We start from the raw sequence: 20,020 nt of genomic DNA, 5'->3' as shown, positions 1-20,020 counted from the left end.
TGGAATTGTTTTAAAAACAGAATCTGAAGGTTCATTGATATCATCATTATTAATTTATTAAATTAGTATACCACCCTACAGGGACACGGGTGGCGCTGTGGGTTAAACCACAGATCCTAGGACTTGCCGATCAGAAGGTCAGCGGTTTGAATCCCTGCGACGGGGTGAGCGCCCGTTGCTCAGTCCCTGCTCCTGCCAACCTAGCAGTTCGAAAGCACGTCAAAGTGCAAGTAGATAAATAGGTACCGCTCCAGTGGGAAGGTAAATGGCGTTTCCGTGTGCTGCTCTGGTTCGCCAGAAGCGGCTTAGTCATGCTGGCTACATGACCCGGAAGCTGTACGCCGGCTCCCACGGCCAATAAAGCGAGATGAGCGCTGCAACCCCAGAGTCGGTCACAACTGGACCTAATGGTCAGGGGTCCCTTTACCTTTATACCACCCTACAGCCATAGATCGCAGGGCGTCAGATATTAACATCCTGGAACTGAGGTCTCTCCTAAGGCAGAACTGCACATCACGTACAAACGTGTTTAACAAACTCTTCCCAGCCATCCCAAAGCAGCTTTGGAAAGCTTTGGAGCAGTGCAGAGGTAGGAAAGGGGTGCAATTGTCAGCATCACCCTTGAGCCAGTGCCACCAATTGGACTCATCCACTTCAGCCCCGACTGGGCTAGGCGAGCTGGGTAGCACTTCCAGAGGCCACCTTCTGCACAGGAACAGGTCAAAGTGCTGTGGACTCACAGCTTAGAGTTGTGAGCACTGGATTCACTCCCACAAGAAGACAGTCGTCGCACAGCAGAGTATAGCAGAGTCTAACAGAGCATAAATGACTCGGAGAGCAGCTCTGTAGAATATCTTCTTTATTCTATCTACAACTATAATACAACTATATACAGAGCTAAATGAGGTCTAAACAAAAATGAATGCTGAACTGCACTGAGTGTCTGCAGCTGCTCTTAGCAGCAACCTTATCTCTACACACGATCTCTCTCTAACACTCAGTCTCTCTCTCCCCAACACACTGACTGACTGACTGATGTTAGGCTGGAGCGGAATAAGTAGAGAGCAGAAAACCGCCCCTCCTCTCTGGAGAATCAGCAGAGCACACCAGCAGATTCTTGGATATGGGAGGGGTGAAATCTCCTCAGCAATAACCCTTCCTCTTCCTCCTGCTTTTCTGCTGAAAATGTCCACTCTAGCTGCTTCCCCCCTTCACAGGACTGTAGATATGTGTTTGTAAGGAAAGCATGCAAGTGGAACCCCTTTGGGGTGGGAAATGGTGACAACCCCCTAACTTTCCGTAGAAAAACAACAGGCAGGTGAAGGATTGATCACTGCAACCCATTCCTCTGCTTTAAATTGCCCCATTCTGAAACCGCTTTTCCTTACCAGACATTGCCTTTGGGGGTTTTGTAGTGCACCTTTGTATGTAATGTGAAAGGAAAAGGGAACCCTGACCATTAGGTCCAGTCGTGACCAACTCTAGGGTTGCGGCGCTCATCTCACTTTATTGGCCGAGGGAGCCGGCGTACAGCTTCCGGGTCATGTGGCCAGCATGACTAAGCCGCTTCTGGCGAACCAGAGCAGCGCACAGAAACGCCGTTTACCTTCCCACCAGAGCGGTCCCCATTTATCTACTTGCACATGACATGCTTTCGAACTGCTAGGTTGGCAGGAATGTGTAGTTCGGCTCTTAAGCTAATGTGATTTCTCAATTCAATTCTGCACCTTCTAGCACAAAGGCTCAGTAGCACCCAAATATCTTTTATGTTAATTCTTCAAGCTCCTTCTTGGTTGTTGCTTTGGCTTCAGGTATGGGGTTGGGGGGGGGAGCTCCTGCTCTAGCCTAAGCGATTCTTCTGCCAACTTCCTGAGGAGAAGCAAGAGGGGTACCAAGAGGCAGCATAGGAAATAGCTTAAGTGCTGTTAGCAAAGCGTACCTAAATGCGAGATCCCCTTTCGGAAGCTACCCGAGACGCGGTAACAAGTAGTTCCATCTCCTCCGCATACTTGACACCGATCCATCACCTGGGAAGAGTAGAGGCTGCCATCACACCCGATTGGCTGGAGAGAGAGAAAAGTGGAGGCAGACTTGAGAGTGTGAAAACTTTCCGTGAGCCTAATCCATACCCCAGACGAGAAGCCATCTCTTCTGAACCCCTTTAATCACTTTCAAAATTGAAACGCATGGATCGCTGTGCATTTGCTCACGTTCCATCCTTTGTACAAAAGACTGTAAGAAGAGCCCTGGCAGGTCATGCCAAAGGCCCATCTCATCCAGCATGCTGCTCTCGCTGTGGCCAAACAGATGCCAGTCAGTCTGCTGCCAGTGACTGCCATGGCTGGTTGCTCAGGAATGTACAAAGACAAGGAATGTTCTTACCGTCCACTTTTTATTTAGTATTTACAGAGAGAGGCTTTATAACCCAGCATATTGAGTAATGGCGTTGTCCTGAGTGAATCTCCACCCCCCCCCCATCTCTCCCACTTCCTCATTCGTCATTCTCTTTTAATATTAGAAATTTTATTTACAACATACCATAAACCCCGCACACCCCCAATACAGAAATCCACCCTCATTAAACGTGAACATAACATACAGTAAGCTTAACATACAGCAATACAAACAACCAAATAAAAGACTTCCTTTATCCTGTATCTAGCCTCCTTATTTACTTCTTATAAGCTGTTTCCTTTATGAATAATTATTAAGATTTTTCTAATTATAACTTGAATATCCGCAAAGTCTCCTGCAGACATTAATCGAAACAAGTCCAGGTATGTATTTTAGGGCACTGTTTTGTGAAGTATACTCTGCATTTTCCCCATGCTTTTTGAAACTCTTGCCTAGTGTGATCTCTAATTGCCTCTGTTAATCTAGCCAGTTCATTATACTGTTTGTCTTGCCATTCCTTTTTTGTTGGCACAATTTCTTTTTCCCACTTTTTAGCAGTTAGGATCCTTGCCGCTCCTGTGGCATAGAGGAATATTTTCTGATCTTCTCTTGCTACACCTGTGTCCATTATCTCTAGTAGAAAAGCTTCTGTATTTTTCATAAAGTTATACTTAAACATTTTTTTAAGCTCGTCATATACTATATTCCAGAAGATTTTTTTATTTTTTCACAGGTCCACCAAACATGTATAAGTGTCCCCTCTTGTTTTACCACACCTCCAGCACAGATTTGTTTTTGTCTTATACATTTTAGCTATTTTGGTAGGTGTTAAGTACCTCATTCGTCACTCTCATTGTCTCTCCTACAGGTGCTGCTATGTGCCCTCTGTCTTTGAGCTCTTTGCTCTCCTACTTTCAAGGCTCGCCAGGTTCTGGGAGATGGAGGGTCTGGAAGGCTTTCTAAAGACACTGTGTCCGTCAGCTGTCGCCCCCTGGTGGTGCTTCCTCCTCCTCCTCTCCCATTATTTCCCAGCTTTTCCCCTCATCTGCCTCCGAGCCGTGACCTCCCTCAAACCCCTGTTGTAATTCTAAACTGACAATGTCCCTGACAATGCCTATAGGAAGCTCGCAAGCAGGGCATAGATACAACAGCGCTCCCCTCAGCCCTTGTGATTCCGTGCAACTGATATTCAGAGGCATACTACCTCCAACAGTGAAGGAAGAACATAGCCATTGTAGGTCATTCCTGAGTCCAGGAGGTGGGTCCTCCATACAGTGCTTTACCTCACACTTCCCACTGATGCAGACCCCTTGGTAGGCCCTGTCCTTGCATGACGTGCCATCCTGGGCGCGCGCCATCAGCTGCCTCTCTCCGTTCCTGGTGGTGCACTGGAGATCACATGGCTTGTTAGAGATGCTGGTGTAATCATCTAGAGCAAAAACACAGGAAAAAACTGGAACACAGGGTGACATGGCAGCGGTCCAGGAGAAGAGAGGCGGAAGATGCTCTCCTCTAAGGACCAGTGGGATCATGCTGATCTGCTGGAGCTTTGTGCAAGCTGGGTGCTAAGGTCAGTTAAATGATTTTAACATCCACTGCCACCCAACTGAGACATTGGGTGATCCTGGGTGAGGAAACCTATCGGCTGAATTTATGCTACCGACGTGGTTTTCACCATCGCTCCCACCTCAACACTGCTTGTTGTAGCTCCTCGAAAGCGTAGCAAGCTTTATTATGGAATGGCTTTTTCATGGACTAGAACACACTTTACTCAGAACAGTGATTACTCACTGATGGGAACACATTTTCCAAGCTTTGAAATCCTCTCCCATTACCTGAATTAAAGACGCATAAGCTGTGGGTTAAACCACAGAGCCTAGGACTTGCCGATCAGAAGGTCGGCGGTTCGAATCCCCGCGACGGGGTGAGCTCCCATTGCTCGGTCCCTGCTCCTGCCCACCTAGCAGTTCGAAAGCACGTCAAAGTGCAAGTAGATAAATAGGTACCGCTCCGGTGGGAAGGTAAATGGCGTTTCCGTGCGCTGCTATGGTTTGCCAGAAGCGGCTTAGTCATGCTGGCCACACGACGCGGAAGCTGTACGCCGGTTCCCTCGGCCAATAAAGCAAGATGAGTGCCGCAACCCCAGAGTTGGCCATGACTGGACCTAATGGTCAGGGGTCCCTTTACCTTTACCTTTAAGCAAGCTAAGAAGGCTGTGTTATCACCAGTGACTGATGTTGGAAATGGTCACAATCTTGTTGAAGAATTCCATCTGAACTTTAGCCTACCACCGTTTCTCTTGCATTTCGTACCATTTTGGCCCCATCATTAACACTTTCTGTCTAATCTATATATCTAACCCCATGTGTCGTTGCATGCTGCGGTTTCTACTCTACAAAAAGTTAGGTCACAATGAATCTCTGTCTTTAAAGTGCCAGGGGACGTCTGCTGTTTTGCTCCAAGAGTCTTACGGATTGAAGACTCCACCAAGCCTTGTAAGTGCAGCAACTTCATCTGAAAGCTTCTGCTGAGTAACGTAGCGAAGGCAAACCTGGGTAGAGAGGCATCCACTGATAGTGCTGCTTTCCAAAGGCCTTGGCGTTGAAACTGGCGCACTGATACTGCTTGAAGCTGGCGGTGTTGGCAGGACAAAGCTGGAGGGAGAGAGAAACTCAGCTCATCACGGAATCCCCTTTCCTCTCAACGAAAGGCAGGCCAGGGTAGGTCTCACCATAGCTGTCAACTTACAGATTTGAAAATAACGGGCCAGCAGCCTCGGAAATAAGGGATCAGCAGCCAAAATAAGGGATTTTCCAGGCACAGGTATGTTCAACTTCTGAGCCCCTCCGAGCCAAAGGCAGAAAGCCCAGCCAGCAACCAAACGAAGCCTCAAGCGGTGGTTCCCACAGTGCAGCAACCCGGCAAAGGGGATGCAGCAAGGAAAACCACCGTCACCTCTCCGCTGGGAAGCGCTGAGCAAAGGCGAGTCCCCAGGCAACGCGGCCGATTTGATCGGAACAAAGCATGCAAGCTCCACCCCCCAGTCGTTCTTAGATTCCTTATTGGGTGAGCAACACAGCCAAGCAACACAGTTGGAGCCTCCCACCTCCCTGGCCGGCAGGGAGGGAGGGAGAGGAGCTGCTTCCTTTGAAACCCGGGAAATTTAAGGGACATCATCAATAAGGGACAGCAGCGGGACACAGCGGTGAGATAAGGGATTTTCCCGTCAAATAAGGGACGGTTGACAGCTATGGTTCTCACTGTATTTGCAAAGGCTCTGAACTTTAAGATTTCAAGCAGGTGGGGGGTTTAAGATCTCCAGATAAAAAGAGAAAGATTCAGGGCTAAAGTAGGACAAGATGCCAGCAATGCAATTGCAAGATTGGCTTTTTAAAAGCAAGCCATTGTTGGGGGGGGTGTCAATCTGGATTCTGGCGTGGCAAGGAGGCCCACTGCGGTCTTGATCCAGATGATACCCCTGACTGAGAAGCAGTTTCCATATGTACCGGAGGGGTGGGTCAGGTTTTCTCTTTCTCTGCTATGCTAAATTACCTTACAGAGTTGTTAATGCAGATAACAGAGGACCACGTGGGGCACACATGGCTTCTTAGAAGGGTGGGATAAAAATCAAACAAACTCCTTTATTTCTGAACTCCCTAGAGCAGCGGTTCTCAAACTGTGGGTCCCCAGATGTTGTTGGACTACAACTCCCATCAACCCTGAGCTCTGGCCTTGCTAGCTAGGGGTGATGGGAGTTGTAGTCTGTTATGTACTGAGTTGAATAGGATCCAAACTGCAGCAGTCTGATTGGTCCTAGAACAATGCAGCAGTATGATTGGTTGGCAGGAACCACCCAATCATGCTCCAGATAGAAGTGAATCCACAACCTGATTGGCTTACAGTAGAATTCCAGAATTAGTCAATCATGTGCAGCCCATTGTGTAAATAATGTGTATAAAGCAGATACTTTGAGGGGACTTTCATTCATTCCTCCTCACCATTATGAGCTGAATAAAGAGCATGAAATCACTTTGCGATTCTGAGTATATTTAACTGGCGACGAAGGTGGGATCCCGCTGAGCTGACTGCCACACACAGCACCGCAGCACCGCCACCTGCCGCACCGCTGCCTCGCACCGTGTATCCAGGCTCCGGGACACAAGGAACTCAGAATGGCAACCGACAGCAGCTTCTCGTAGTCCAACAACATCTGGGGACCCACAGGTTGAGAAAGGCTGCCCTAGGGCACTCACAAATGCTTCCTGTAGCACCTGGGAAAGGTCTCTGTAAACAACCCCTCAAAAATCCAAAACACTTGAGACGGTTCCTTCTTCCCACTAAGCTAAGTTTGACCGGCTCTGCATCGTCCTGAAACATGCCCATGTTTCACTGGGTAGCAGAATCAGACCACCACCCATCCTTTCCTTCTGAACAAAGGGCAGGTGGAAACAGCTTATCTCTGCAAACGAATTTAATGAGTGGGGCAGCCCAGCCAGATTGGTGGGGAATAAATAATAATATATGTGTGTGTGTGTGTGAGAGAGAGAGAGAGAGAGAGATGTGGGCGGGGAGGGCCACAGTATTTTGTGGTCCTGTCTCTTTTAGCTGTGGCAGCTACCGTATTTTTCGCTTTATAAGACACACCAGACCACAAGACGCACCTAGTTTTTGGAGGAGGAAAACAAGAAAAAAATATTCTGAATCTCAGAAGCCAGAACAGCAAGAGGGATTGCTGCGCAGTGAAAGCAGCAATCCCTCTTGCTGTTCTGGCTTCTGGGATAGCTGCGCAGCCTGCATTCGCTCCATAGGACGCACACACATTTCCCCTTACTTTTTAGGAGGGAAAAAGTGAGTCTTATAGAGCAAAAAATACAGTATTTTGTGTTCTAACATGGGCCCACAGTGCAGCCGTTTTGTGACGGGCGGCCCTTTCTCCCCCCTCCAATTGTGCCCACTTCTTTCAACCATCATGCATTCATTTCCTGTCACTCTGTCTCTCATGCACACCCATTGACACAAATACATGAGCACCCACCCTCTCTCTCCCCTTCATTCACCCATTGCCCACTCATTCATGTTCTCTCTCTCTGTCCATCTCGGTTTAGGGGTGGCCATGTGGCCCCCAGGTTGCAGATTTTGCCCATGTAATCTAGGAGGATCTAACCTCACTATTCTTTATAACCCCCCCACCCAGAATGCGGGGGGGGGGGGGAATTACTGCCAGATGTTCCCAAGAGTACAGTGGTACCTCGGGTTAAGTACTTAATTCATTCTGGAGGTCCGTTCTTAACCTGAAACTGTTCTTAACCTGAGGTACCACTTTAGCTATAGGGGCCTCCCGCCATAGCTGTCAACCTTCCCCTTTTTTGGGGGGAAATTCCCTTATTCCAGATTCCCGCTGCTATCCTGGATTGTTACATATCCCATAGACTGACAGGTGAGGCTGCTGATCCCTTATTTTCAAGGTTGCTGATCCCTTATTTTCAAATAAATAGTTGACAGCTATGCCTCCCACTGCCGCTGCACCGCCGCGCACGATTTCTGTTCTCATCCTGAAGCAACGTTCTTAACCCAAGGTACTATTTCTGGGTTAGCGGAGTCTGTAACCTGAAGCGTCTGTAACCCGAGATACCACTGTAATCTTTGAGCAGACCTGAGCACCCTTCTGAGGCTGCAGTCCTGGGAATAAGCCCCACTAAACTCACGGGAACTCAGCGGTGCTCACTTTTGAGTAGATGCATATAGGACCAAGCTGCGGCTTGCAGCCTGGCAAGTCCAATAACCCATTCTCAAGTTCCATACATATTGATGCCTCCATATAGATAGCAGTAACCAACCAATTGCTAGTTGAAATCTATTTGATTTCATGCTCATAGCAGCAGGGGTGGAGGAAGAGGGCGGTGGGGGTGGTCCGTCCCAGGTGTCATCACTAAGGGGGGTGACATTCGGCACCCGCGACTCCCAAGCCTACCCCGAGCCATCAGGGGAAGGGGCAGAGCTGCGCTGCCTTGCTGGCGGCCTTCCCCCCTTCCCCCTTAATTTTGACAGCTTGGGGAAGGCTTAGGAGTCACGGGTAGGTGGCGCGGCATTGTGCCCCGCTCCTGGGCTGCTTCCGGGGGGGGGGGGGGGGAGAGACTTCCCTGAGCTGTCAAAAGGAAGAGGGAAGGGAGGAAGGCTGCTGGTAAAGCGGTGTGGCTCCTCCCCACCCGCCGCCCAGGAAGCAGCCCGCAATGGGCGGCTTGCCGCCTGGGACACTCGTCCCATCCTCATGGCCCCCAGGTGCACAGCATTTGCGCCGCTCCAGGTGCCAGTGGGACACAGGTGGCGCTGTGGGTTAAACCACAGAGCCTAGGGCTTGCTGATTGGAAGGTCGGCGGTTCGAATCTCCGCGACGGGGTGAGCTCCCGTTGCTTGGTCCCTGCTCTTGCCCACCTAGCAGTTCAAAAGCACACCAGTGCAAGTAGATATATAGGTACCACTCCGGCAGGAAGGTAAACGGTGTTTCCATGTGCTGCTCTGGTTCACCAGAAGCGTCTTAGTCATGCTGGCCACATGACCTGGAAGCTGTACGCCAGCTCCCTTGGCCAATAAAGGGAGATGAGCGCCGCAACCCCAGAGTCGGCCACAACTGGACCTAATGGTCAGGGGTCCCTTTACCTTTACCTAGATGCCAGAGCAGCTAGCTCCGCCTCTGCACAGCAGCCCACAGAAAGAATCCATGTCTAAATAAGGATCCAGGAGACTTGATCTTACCTGCTGCTGGCACAGTTGGTAGTGCCTGGACTGACCCAGGCACATGCTACTATTTGTCCCCTGAGAAACTTGCAGCCTGCAAGAGAAAAAAGCAGTGGAAGTTTTTGCTTCCTGGGCTCAGGGGCCCCATAGCCCAGGCACAGGCAAACTCGGCCCTCCTCCAGATGTTTCGGGACTACAATTCCCATCATCCCTGACCACTGGTCCCGTTAGCTAGGGATCATGGGAGTTGTAGTCCCAAAACATCTGGAGGGCCGAGTTTGCCTATGCTTGCCATAGCTTCTCCTTCTATGCAAGGTTTGAAACATCATCGCAACACCCGTAACAATTTCTGTTGCCCTTCTTTGTCAGTTTGCTACTGCCATCATACACAACCCAGAAGTGGAGAGGAGAAGCAATCGTCTCCAAGACTGGGGTGGGTGTAAGGACTCCCATTCCTAGGCTTCTATCTGAGTTCATCAGACCTGTCCCAGAACCTGCTTTCGGTCCTGGAACATGTTCAAAGTGCCTCTGAACATGTGCAGAGTGCAAAGATGGAAAGATACAGCCTTGCCCACTGCAGAGGAATGGCTGATTAAAAAAAAACTATTGCACTTGGCGGAGATGGCAAAGTTAACATGTTTAATTAGAGAAAAATCATTACTGACGGTTCTTAAGGATTGGAAATTTCTCTTTGGACTTTTTACGCGAAAGAGAAAATTAACTTGTAATATCTGGATTTGAAGATTGAAAAAATACTGATGTATAGAAGATAGAACGGTTGGATTTTAATGAATGAATACTATATTTGGCTGCAGGAAATGCTTTTATCTTTTCCTCTCTCTCTTTAGGTTTTCCTTTTCTTTTCTACTTTCTGCCCTTTTTCTTTTTTTATATGATGATATTATAAAAAGATAATCTGTAATGGATATGTGGTTCTGTTTATCTTTGAATAAGCATCAATAAATACCTCTTTTTTTTAAAGAACATGTGCAGAGTGCTATTTTCTCAGCAAAAGCAATCCCAGCCAGCACTCATGCATGCTGCAATTAAAGGTAAGTTGGGAATTACTAAGCGTGTGTCATCTAGACAGGCACGGGAAGTAGGATAGCTTCTCTTGGAAAATGCCTGTAACTACCAAAAGCAACTACCAAAAAAGAAAACCCCGCAACCCAACACTCCAAACCCCTGAAAAAGCCCAGCTTTCCTAAACAACCATCATTACTAGCCCTAGATCTATGGAGTCCTTTAGAGCAGACTTCCTGATCTGAAGTCAGGAGGCTGCAAGGCTCAGCTCTGAAGGACTGGAAGGACCATGGGCAGAAAGACAGACGCCTGCTTCAAGCGCCTGGCTTTGTGTAGCTTCTTTTCATAGTCCTGTGGCATGAACTCAGCGGGGCTTTGATGCACAAACCGACCCTTCCCTCTTTGAGCGAATACTGTCATTACATTCCGTGGAGTGTGCATAGATAAATATATTTTTTTTAAACGGGGTGACTGGAGCTGTTAGCTATAGAAGTTGAGTTTGCTGTTTTTAAGAGAGACACTGGGGTGCCTTGTTAACGGCGCAGTTTATTTCAAAGTATGTTAGAGAATCCTGCCATCTCCAAACGGAAGGCACCTCGGCATATCTGGAACCTAATTATGCAGCCAGCCAGCCCACATAAAAGAAGTTTTCCCCACCTTTCCTTTTGACGGAAGGAAAGAGGAAAGGAAGGGAGGCCTTGATCAGGCTTCCTCCGCTCAGAAGTGCGTTCATGCAGAATAGAAAGGAGGGATTTGGGGGTGGGGGGGTGTTAGGCAAAGCATATTGAGTTCTTGGTTGGCAGCCCTCATTAGCGTCATGGGATCTGGAGTAGCAGGTTCAAAGAGGTGCCTCTTCAAGGCTTCCCATTCAGCTCTTGGGAGAGGAGGCAGGGGCTTCTGCAAAGCCCTCGCAAGCCAATTCTGGACGGGAATTTGAGTGGGCGGGCTGAGGACAAGAACGCGGCTGGAATTCGTGAGAACGAAATCTGTCATCATCATTGTGCAACGCCTCCCCTTCCCTTTCAGCCGGGGAACCGGCTCAGGATGTCAGTTGTTGTACCTCAGGAGGATGAATAGAGCAGCCCGCTGGGACCCTGGGAATACAATGATATTCAAAGGAGAAGGGGCGCAGAATAAGAACGGAGAGGAAATGAGAGGAACGGGGCCAAACACAGAGAAGGGGGACTAAGGGAGAACCTTGACTGCTGGCAACTTTTCCCTTCCCTTCTCTGCTCTTTTTATACTGCGGTGGCGACAACAGCTTCAGCTATTTGTCACAACGTTCGTGCCAAGCTGGTACTTACCTCTGCCGTAAGCAGTGCCTCTCGCGGGACATCACCCCCCCTCCGCAGGTGCGCGAGCAGGTAGACCAGGAACCCCATTCCCCCCACCACTTGGTAACCTCTTCGTTCCAGGTACCGGCTCCTTCTGGTGCCTCCCTACTGTCCTGACAAAAACAGGGAATGGTTAGCATGGGGACTCCATCCCCGCGTGTTCTCCTAACCACACAGCTCTGCCGCTTTTCATATACACATGCTTTTTGAGCTAGCCGGGGTTTTTTGTTTTATTTTTGTGGGCAGCAAATGAACCGTCTTATTTGGTCGAGACTGAATCACGCCACTGGAGAACGCTTGCCGCATGCCCTGCGTTTTGCTTAATTTCATGATAAAATAATAATAATAATAATTTATTATTTGTACCCCGCCCATCTGGCTGGGTTTCCCCAGCCACTCTGGGTGGCTTCCACAAAGACCAAAAATACACTAATATATCATACATTAAAAACTTCCCTGAACAGGGCTGCCTTCAGATGTCTTCTGAATGTTAGGTAGTTGTTTATCTCTTTGACATTTGGTGGGAGGGTGTGCCACAGGGCGGGTGCCACTACTGAGAAGGCCCTCTGCCTGGTTCCCTGTAGCTTTGCTTCTCGCAATGAGGGAACTGCCAGAAGGCCCTCGGCGCTGGACCTTGGTGTCCAGGCAGAACGATGGGGGTGGAGACGCTCCTTCAGGTATACTATTCATACTATTCAGGTATGATATATTTTGAGTGCGAGGACTTGCGTTCCCCTGCTGCGGAACTGTGGGTTTTAAAGTTTGGGTCCCATTTGCCCAAGGCTTTTAAAGCTGTATCATATCACTAACAACTCTCAACACTTGTAACAAACTACAGTTCCCAGGACTCTTTGGGGGAAGCCATGACTGTTTAAAGTGGTGTGATACTACAGTGCAGATGGGGACTTCGATGATTTCAAGATTTCAGTAAACAGAGAGTGGGTAGCCCTAAGTATGATTATATTGACATATTGTCCAACGGTAGAAAAAAACAAAAACAGATTGTCTTTTTCTGAAACTCCCATAATGCTTGCTGCTCTGATTCAGCTGTGGATTAAATTATTTGTCCGGAACTGCAGAACTTTGTGCTGGTATTCTCAGTCTGCCCTCTTTCAGGCCTTGCCCAAGACATTTTGCTGCCTTCAGTGGAGAAATACATACACGCCACATTGCATAGTACCCAATTTGTTTTGGCACCTGAAGCAGAAAATCTCAGTCACCTCTCCCACTCCCTGGCAGGAAAAGTGCAACAAACTATATTTTAAAGCTGTTTTTTTTTACCCTTTCCTGAAACCCAAAATCTAACAGAGGCACCCATCTCACTCTGCCTAATGGTAGAACTGGTCCCACATGGCACCTAGTTTCACCAATCCTACTGAGCCCATACAGATAACCAGATGTGTGGTGTAAAAAAAAAACCACCCTACACACGATTCATTGAGCAGGATAATACAGACAACTAAGCTATTCTAGGATGAGAGTGTTTCACAAAACGGCAGTTTGGTTATCCACTCGGCTTGTCACTGGCTCAATGGATAAGAGTGACATTTGGCTAGCAATCTGCAAGGGATTATCAGCAATCCGAGACTTCGCTCCTACTTCTTGAACTCTCCAAGAAAACATGGCAACTGGATGTACCAGTTTGCAATCCGTCTTTGTCAAAGTACACCTGCAAACGTGATGACTTCAAACACATTGCAGGCATGCACCAAGGAGCCATGACCATCCACTGTTTCTAGGCCCATGTCCTGAGTATTTTGAAGTTTACATGCATCCTAGCCATGTTAAAAGCGTGAAACAGCTCCAAATTCCTCTGTGTGGACAAAATGTGTTTGTCTTGGTCCTTCTGTCTTTCTCTTGTCTCCTTTCCGAAAAGCTCAATTGCGTCAGACAATGATGAGTGGGTAGAAGCCACTTGAATATAAAAGAATGGAAGAATATGTCCACAGTGCAGTGTCTGAAACTCCCATTGTTCTAGGCGCATTTTGCGACAGGGAATTTCATTAGCGCAAGCAGTTTCTGAGCTCTGGCCACAGGTACTGTGCCTAAGATTTCAGATTAAAACTGCAGTGTGGAAGGAAAGGAGGACCTTTTTCAGCCTCCCCACTTCCAGCCACTCTCTGAAGAGAAGAGGCCCTCTTAAGAATATATGGGGAGTGGGCAGAGGAAGACTAGATCATGTGAAAAATGAACATGTAATATTTTAGATGCAGTTCAATTCATTTTCAGCTTTGTATTCTTGTTATAAAAAAGTGTGCCTAGACATTCCGTTGTTGCGCCCATGACCTCGGTTTAAGGTGCCATTTAGCTCCTAGCTTTCATATCTCAGTTTCTAACACTGCCACAGTGGGAACATACAGAGCACCATGATTAAGGTGAACTGCGTGCCAATATTGAACCAATATTGAGAAACCGCTTAGCTAAAAGACTGAAGGATCGCTGTGAAGCATGGGACGAGCCTTTCTGATCAGCTTTTTGTAAGGACAGATAGTCTGCTGCGTCTATCCATCGGGATTGCCTCCACAGAGGAGGCCACCTTGCACTTCTGCGTGAGTCCCTGCTCTGAGCATGCCTCTTCCCAGAGCCACTTCTACAGCAGCAACTCGCACAGAGATGCAACATAATACCTCCACATGTGCATTTGGGAAGGCAAGATCCGTAGCAAAGTAAATAGTTTGTGGAACAACAGGGAAGTGTGCATCCAATTTATTTCAGGCGAAGAGTGTGTCTCGGCTGTCGGAAGTTTGCGGCACAGTGGCAAAAGAGAACGTAGGCCTCATTTGAGAGGGGGCGACAGCCCCTCCCAACCTAGACGCGGAGAGAGATGTCTCCCTCTGGCTATTCACAGTGAGGAAACGGCAAAGGGCTTCCTCACAAGCCTCTGAGAAACAGGGCCACAATGGCTGCAGTGACCCATGAAATCTGGGAGGCTCAGGCAAGCTGATTGAAGTTAGTGGGGGGCGGGGTTGCCTCCCCCCGTTTAGAATAGCAGAGGTAGAGCTTGCTGGCCTGGCCTCTGAATGGGTGTTCTGTAATAATGAGGAGGATTTGACAGAGTTTTTACAGCTGCAGGGAGACAAGTGTTATTAAAGAGCACAGAGCTCTAATTAGAGCTTCTCTGTCAGGTCCCAAGGTGTGTCTTTCCCTCCCTCCCCAAATGAATGGCCCACACCTGCTGTTAATGGGAAAATGGCAGAGGGAAAGGAGGGGTGCTTAAGGCTAGTTTACCCCAGAGACAGAAGGTCCAGGAAAATGGGGGTGGGGGTTTTCTGCTGCTTAAAAAACCCCCATCAACCTCAATTCTCTTTTCAAGGCAAGTGGTTTGTAGCTGAGGTTTCACTTTATCCAAATATCAAAACTTCTACTGCACTAGACTCAGCCCAGCAGAACATGCCCAACTGATGCGATTTAGAGTGGGTTATATCTGGACCACTGCTAAGGCATTCTCGGGGGCAGCACCCCCACTGTGGAGCCCCTTCCCAAGGAAAGGTGGGCACTCCCACCTCCTCACCTGCATTCATGAAGCATGTAAATACTTTTTATAAAAAAATGTTTCCAGGATTTTGGCTGATAGTGTTAAGTTTTTCACTCCTGGTTTTTAACGGCTATGCACGATGATTTGAATTGTTTCCTATAAAATGATTGTTGCGAGCTGTCCTGGGCGGGAAAAAAGGAGGTGAAAAAAAATTGAAATAATAAATGAAGAAAGAAAAGTTGGATGCTAAAACAGGGTATGTAGAAGTTGGAGCAATGAAAGTGCATGGGATTGATCCTGCATGTGAACTAGGCTTCCTTCCGTAGAGTTTTCTTACCACAAGTGGCTGTACCAACCACACACCATCTAAGTCAGAGCCGGGATCCCATGCAACAACACAGCAGGTACAGGAGCACAATGCTTTGGTTATGTCTGTATGCCGTCCAACCACTGTGCTGCAGCAAGACTTGTCTGCAATGGGGATCCTGAGGGGTGGGCTTCTTAGTACAGCCACTTGTCTGGGAATCATATGCACATAATGCAGTGAAAATATGGATACATTGAGAAGTTTGCATAGGACTGTAGTCTTGGGTCCTCCCCACCTGTGAATTGCCCTCATTGCCACATAATGTATTTAGGATCAGGATTTTGGGCTCTCCAGATGTCAGCTCGCATTAAGGGCTACAGCTTCCTTTGGACTCTGTTTCCACACATTATTATCCAAACCAGGCTTTGCTCTTCTCCAAGTCTCTAACTCAAATGCAATACAAGTGCATTTTTTATTATAAAAAACCCTCCTGTACGTTTTTTCCATCCGGCATTAACGTTATTCACACGTGAGCAGAAACAGCCGGAGAGGATCAGAGGCTGTTCTTCGTGCCATGTGCTAAAAACGCCTCCACTTCAAAGGGAAGACGACTTGGTAGCTGAAGCGGCCAAGGGGAAAGCAAGAAGGGGGTCTCCGGAGCCAAAGGAAATCCTAGCAGGGGACTTTTCAAAGCATTTCGCTTTCCGGGTCTCCTAATCCCTTGGGAATCCAAAGCAGCGAAGGGAGTGGTTGGCGCAAACTGCCACCCGTTCCCCTCTTCCTGCTTAAATTCGTGATAAAATGGTCTCTGGCTTGGAGAGGGGGTGGTTTTCGGGGGCGAGGAAGAGAGGGAGACCAACAACCAACAAAACAACAACAACAAAACCCGGGCGCGTCAGACTTTGGTGATACAGCGGCTGGGAAAAGGAAGGCGCGCGCTGGGGCGCATTTCTTCGGTTCCCAGGCCCTGGGCGCGGTGGCCAGCGGCTGTGAGCCGACTGCGTTTGCCCTCCCCAGTCCCGGAGGCTGAGCCGGCCAAGGCAGCCAGCTGCCCCCTGGCAAGGAGCCTCGCAGAGGATCCCCCGGGGAGGGCGCATCAATCCTGAGCGCGCCCGGGCGCACGGCAGCCGGCGGCGCCCTGGCTCCCCGCGTCCCTGGCGGTGGCCACCAGCCCCCTTACCTTAGCGCCCAGGGCGCCGGCCAGCAGCAGAAGCAGCGAGGGCGCGGCGAGGAGCCGGCGGGCAGAGCAGGCGGGAGGCGCGGCCATCGTGCGCGCTGCTAGAGCTCCATGGGCAGCCAGGAGGCGGCGGCGGCGGCAGCAGCAAAGCCCCGGCGGCGGCGGCGGCGGCGAGAGGAGCCGCCTGCGCGCAAACCTGCATGGCCGAGCGAGTAATTAATGGCTTTCCAACCTGTCGGGCGGCGGCGAGAGCGCGGCGCGCAACCCGGCGGCTCCTGGGCGGCCGTGATTGACAAGGCGACCTGAGAGCCACCCGAAGCCGCGGCAGCCAGGGGGGCGGAAGGAGGGAGCCGGAGCCGGAGGCGGGGGGAGCTGGGTCAGCCCCCGGCGAGTCCTCGCTCTGCAAAGGGAGACAAAGGAGCCCGGCTTAGCAGCATCCTTCCTGCCGCGGCTTCTGGGGGAGGAAGAAGAGAGCGCGGTGGGGGTCGCATCCTTTCCACCGGAGGGGGGGTCCTTAACCATTCCCCCCCCCAGAAAAGTAGGGTAATAATTGGACTTTCCCTTGGGATCCGGCGCGTGCAGGCTTCCGAGTTTAACAGAGCTCTTTGTCACCAGCGCATCCTTCCCTAATTCTAAAATAGTGGCTCTTACACTTTTCCTCCGCTGGCCACACTTTCGGAATAGATATTTGCTCGCGCCATGCCGACTTCTTTTATCGGGAAGAAATAAGCAGAGGTTTTTAAGCTTTTAAGCAAAGGTCGGAGAGCCATCTGTCATGGATGCTTAAGCTGAGATTCCTGCAATGCAGGGGGTTGGACTAGATGACCCTTGGGGTCCCGTCCAACTCTTAAGATTCTATGATTATATGAAATACATTGGGAAACCAAAAGAAGCCACTTCTGGCGGTGCTCAAGTCTTCTCCACCACTCTGTTCGAACTGCGACGATTCTGGATCACAACTAGGATTGTCTGCTGTGTCACTTAATGTTCCTGCTGTCCCTTAAAAAAAATATTTAAACATCCGTTTTCTGAAAAAAAAATATTAAAAAGTGTTTTGATACTATATGAAACGCTTGTTTCGTCCTTGAATCTTCTCACCCTCTCATGCCACACCAGTGTGGCAGCTGCTGCCCCATTTGAGTAACACTGTTCTGAGATCACCACCACTGGATTGGTGGATTGTTGTGGATTCAATTATTGTAGGACCCTGTTCAGCAAGAGAGTTCCTAGAAGTCTGTTCTGAGAAGAGGATGAAGAGCAGAAAGTCCCCCATTTGCCCCTGGCACACACAGACATGACGCACCCCTTCCAAAAGTGGCTGTGAAGATGTCCCATTGCTGTTTCCACCATTCAACACTCTCTCAGGCAGAGACACTTCTGTTCTCTGTACTGACAGTTAAAGGGACATCTGGAATTTCTCTTAGCCAAATTTAGCCCTGGCCGGGGTCTTCAGTTGCTGATATCTGGGTAAGCTTCACTGAGATAATGCATAAGAAGCACTTAGAAGAAATGCTATATATACCCTTTGTGCTTATGGTTCACCCTCTTCCTTTGCTTCCCCCCCAACAAAACAGCCCTGTGAGGTAGGTTATGCCAGGCGACTACTGCATAAAATAGAGAGTGTCTCCCCCCTCCCACTTTTAATTGTATTTCTGCAAATGTGGACCTGAACTGTCAACTTTTTATAGATGTTTGTACATCATGGAGAGAGCAGTCTTGTTGTCTGAGGAGCCCAGGACCTCCCTACGCACTGCCCAGGCTTGCGCCCCAGAGCGGTCACTTTGGCACTCCTAACACAGCAAAAACAATGTGGCTGGCAGCAGTTTACGAGTTAACGGTCTCTGCAGCTACAGCAGGCGCTGTGATTCTCCAGCGGTTTGACTTCACCTCCACAAATGCACTCCATTGCCTCTCGAGATAGGCGGATGCCAACCAGTATTCCCAGCTGTTATGTACTGAGTTGAATAGGAACCAAAATGCAGCAGTCTGATTGGCCCTAGAACAATAGGATTCAGAATGCAACAGTCTGATTGGTCCTAGAACAATGGGATTCAGAATGCAGCAGTCTGATTGGTCCACAGGAGCCACCCAATCCAGCTCCAGGTGGAAGTGAATCCACAACCTGATTGGCCTACAGGAGAATCCCGGAATTAGCCAGTCACGTGGGCCCATTATGTAAATAATGTATATAAAGCAGACATTCTGGGGGAACTTCCATTCCTCCTCACCACTATGAGCTGAATAAAGGGCATGAAATCCACTCTCGACTCCAAGTATATTTCACCAGCATTAACTGGATGTTGCCAGGAACCAAAAGAAGAAGCTGGAAGCAGAAATATTTTGGCAAAAATATTGAAATTAGCGATATGGTTAAAAGAAATCTTGCCCTATGTGTACAGAGGACCACTGCGGTGAAGAGCTGTAGTTCAAAGGTGAAGCAACTGCCTTTGCAGGTCTCATGTTCCCTCTCCAGGCATGTCTGGCAGTGGCGAACCTACAATTTTGGGCCCCGAAGCTTGAAATGTTATGGGGGCCACTCCCAGCACAACCAGCAACAAGCTCGGTGAAACCAGTGTTATCTTCTCCAATGGGGTTGTTCCACAACAGATCAGCACAAATTTTCCGCAAGTTTGCATTTCTGGTATCCACTTAAATTAGGGATGCCATATTTCAAAAAGTGAAAATCCGGACACAAAAGTTTTTGAGCTATTTCTAAGGATATTTGCCAAAATCTAGACTTCCGATATGGGTTGCCATAGTCGGGATTTTCCTGGACATTTCAGCATTTTCTGCCTGGACACTCTTCCCGACTGCCATTTTCCGGCTATGTCCGGGAAATTCCAGACGTTTGGAACCCTAACTTAAATACTTTTGTGAACTCAAATGTTATTCCTAGAGTCTTGACCTCTGTTAAAAAGGGGGTGGAGAAATTAGCCACAACAGAACAGTCTACTTACTGCAACATTCCACCTTTACAACATCTGTGCTACTAACTCTCAACCTTTGGGATTGTTGAGATATATGCAACCAAAAAAAAAAAAAAGAAGAATCGGTTTGAGCAGGGGTAGGCAAACTAAGGCCCGGGGGCCAGATCCGGCCCGCAGATGGTCCGGGAATCAGTGTGTTTTTACATGAGCAGAATGTGTCCTTTTATTTAAAATGCATCTCTGGGTTATTTGTGGGGCATGGGAATTCGTTCAGTTTTTTTCTTCAAAATATAGTCCGGCCAACCACATGGTCTGAGGGGCAGTCAACCGGCCCCCTGCTGAAAAAGATTGCTGACCCCTGGGTTTGAGTCATGCAACTCAAATTGGGTCTATTAGACCCCAAGAATTTAAGCAATATGAACTAAAGTTGCTTCTGGGGCCCTGAAACTTAAGCTCAGTGTGGTGTAGTGGTTAAGAGCGGTAGTCTTGTAATCTGGTGAACCGGGTTCGCTTCCCCACTGCTCCACATGCAGCTGCTGGGTGACCTTGGGCCAGTCACACTTCTCTGAAGTCTCTCAGCCCCACTCACCTCACAGAGTGTTTGCTGTGGGGAAGGGAGGGAAAGGAGAATGTTAGCCACTTTGAGAC

General features: G+C 48.9%; 1 protein-coding gene across 2 annotated transcripts in view; it reads right to left on the bottom strand.

Annotated features, from left to right (window-relative positions):
• Positions 1-16,769, bottom strand: part of LOC308480503 (ADAMTS-like protein 2) — a 38,617-nt gene extending 21,848 nt beyond the window's left edge. The window contains exons 1-6 of one of the 2 annotated variants that reach the window (XM_081012115.1): positions 16,449-16,769; positions 11,457-11,599; positions 9,148-9,223; positions 4,946-5,048; positions 3,678-3,823; positions 1,940-2,063 (exon numbers count right to left, since the gene is read on the bottom strand). In XM_081012115.1, coding sequence (XP_080868241.1) covers positions 1,940-2,063; positions 3,678-3,823; positions 4,946-5,048; positions 9,148-9,223; positions 11,457-11,599; positions 16,449-16,535 — 679 coding nt within the window. In that variant the 5' untranslated portion in view covers positions 16,536-16,769. The remainder of the gene's footprint in view (positions 1-1,939; positions 2,064-3,677; positions 3,824-4,945; positions 5,049-9,147; positions 9,224-11,456; positions 11,600-16,448) is intronic. The other variant, XM_081012116.1, reaches the window with a different exon arrangement.
• Between the last annotated feature and the right edge of the window lie 3,251 nt (positions 16,770-20,020).

Source organism: Podarcis pityusensis (assembly GCF_964106645.2).
Source record: "Podarcis pityusensis genome assembly, chromosome: 6".
Classification (NCBI taxonomy): Eukaryota; Metazoa; Chordata; class Lepidosauria; order Squamata; family Lacertidae; genus Podarcis; species Podarcis pityusensis.
Note: the sequence above shows the minus strand (reverse complement) of the source record. Positions and strands in the feature narration are given on the sequence as shown.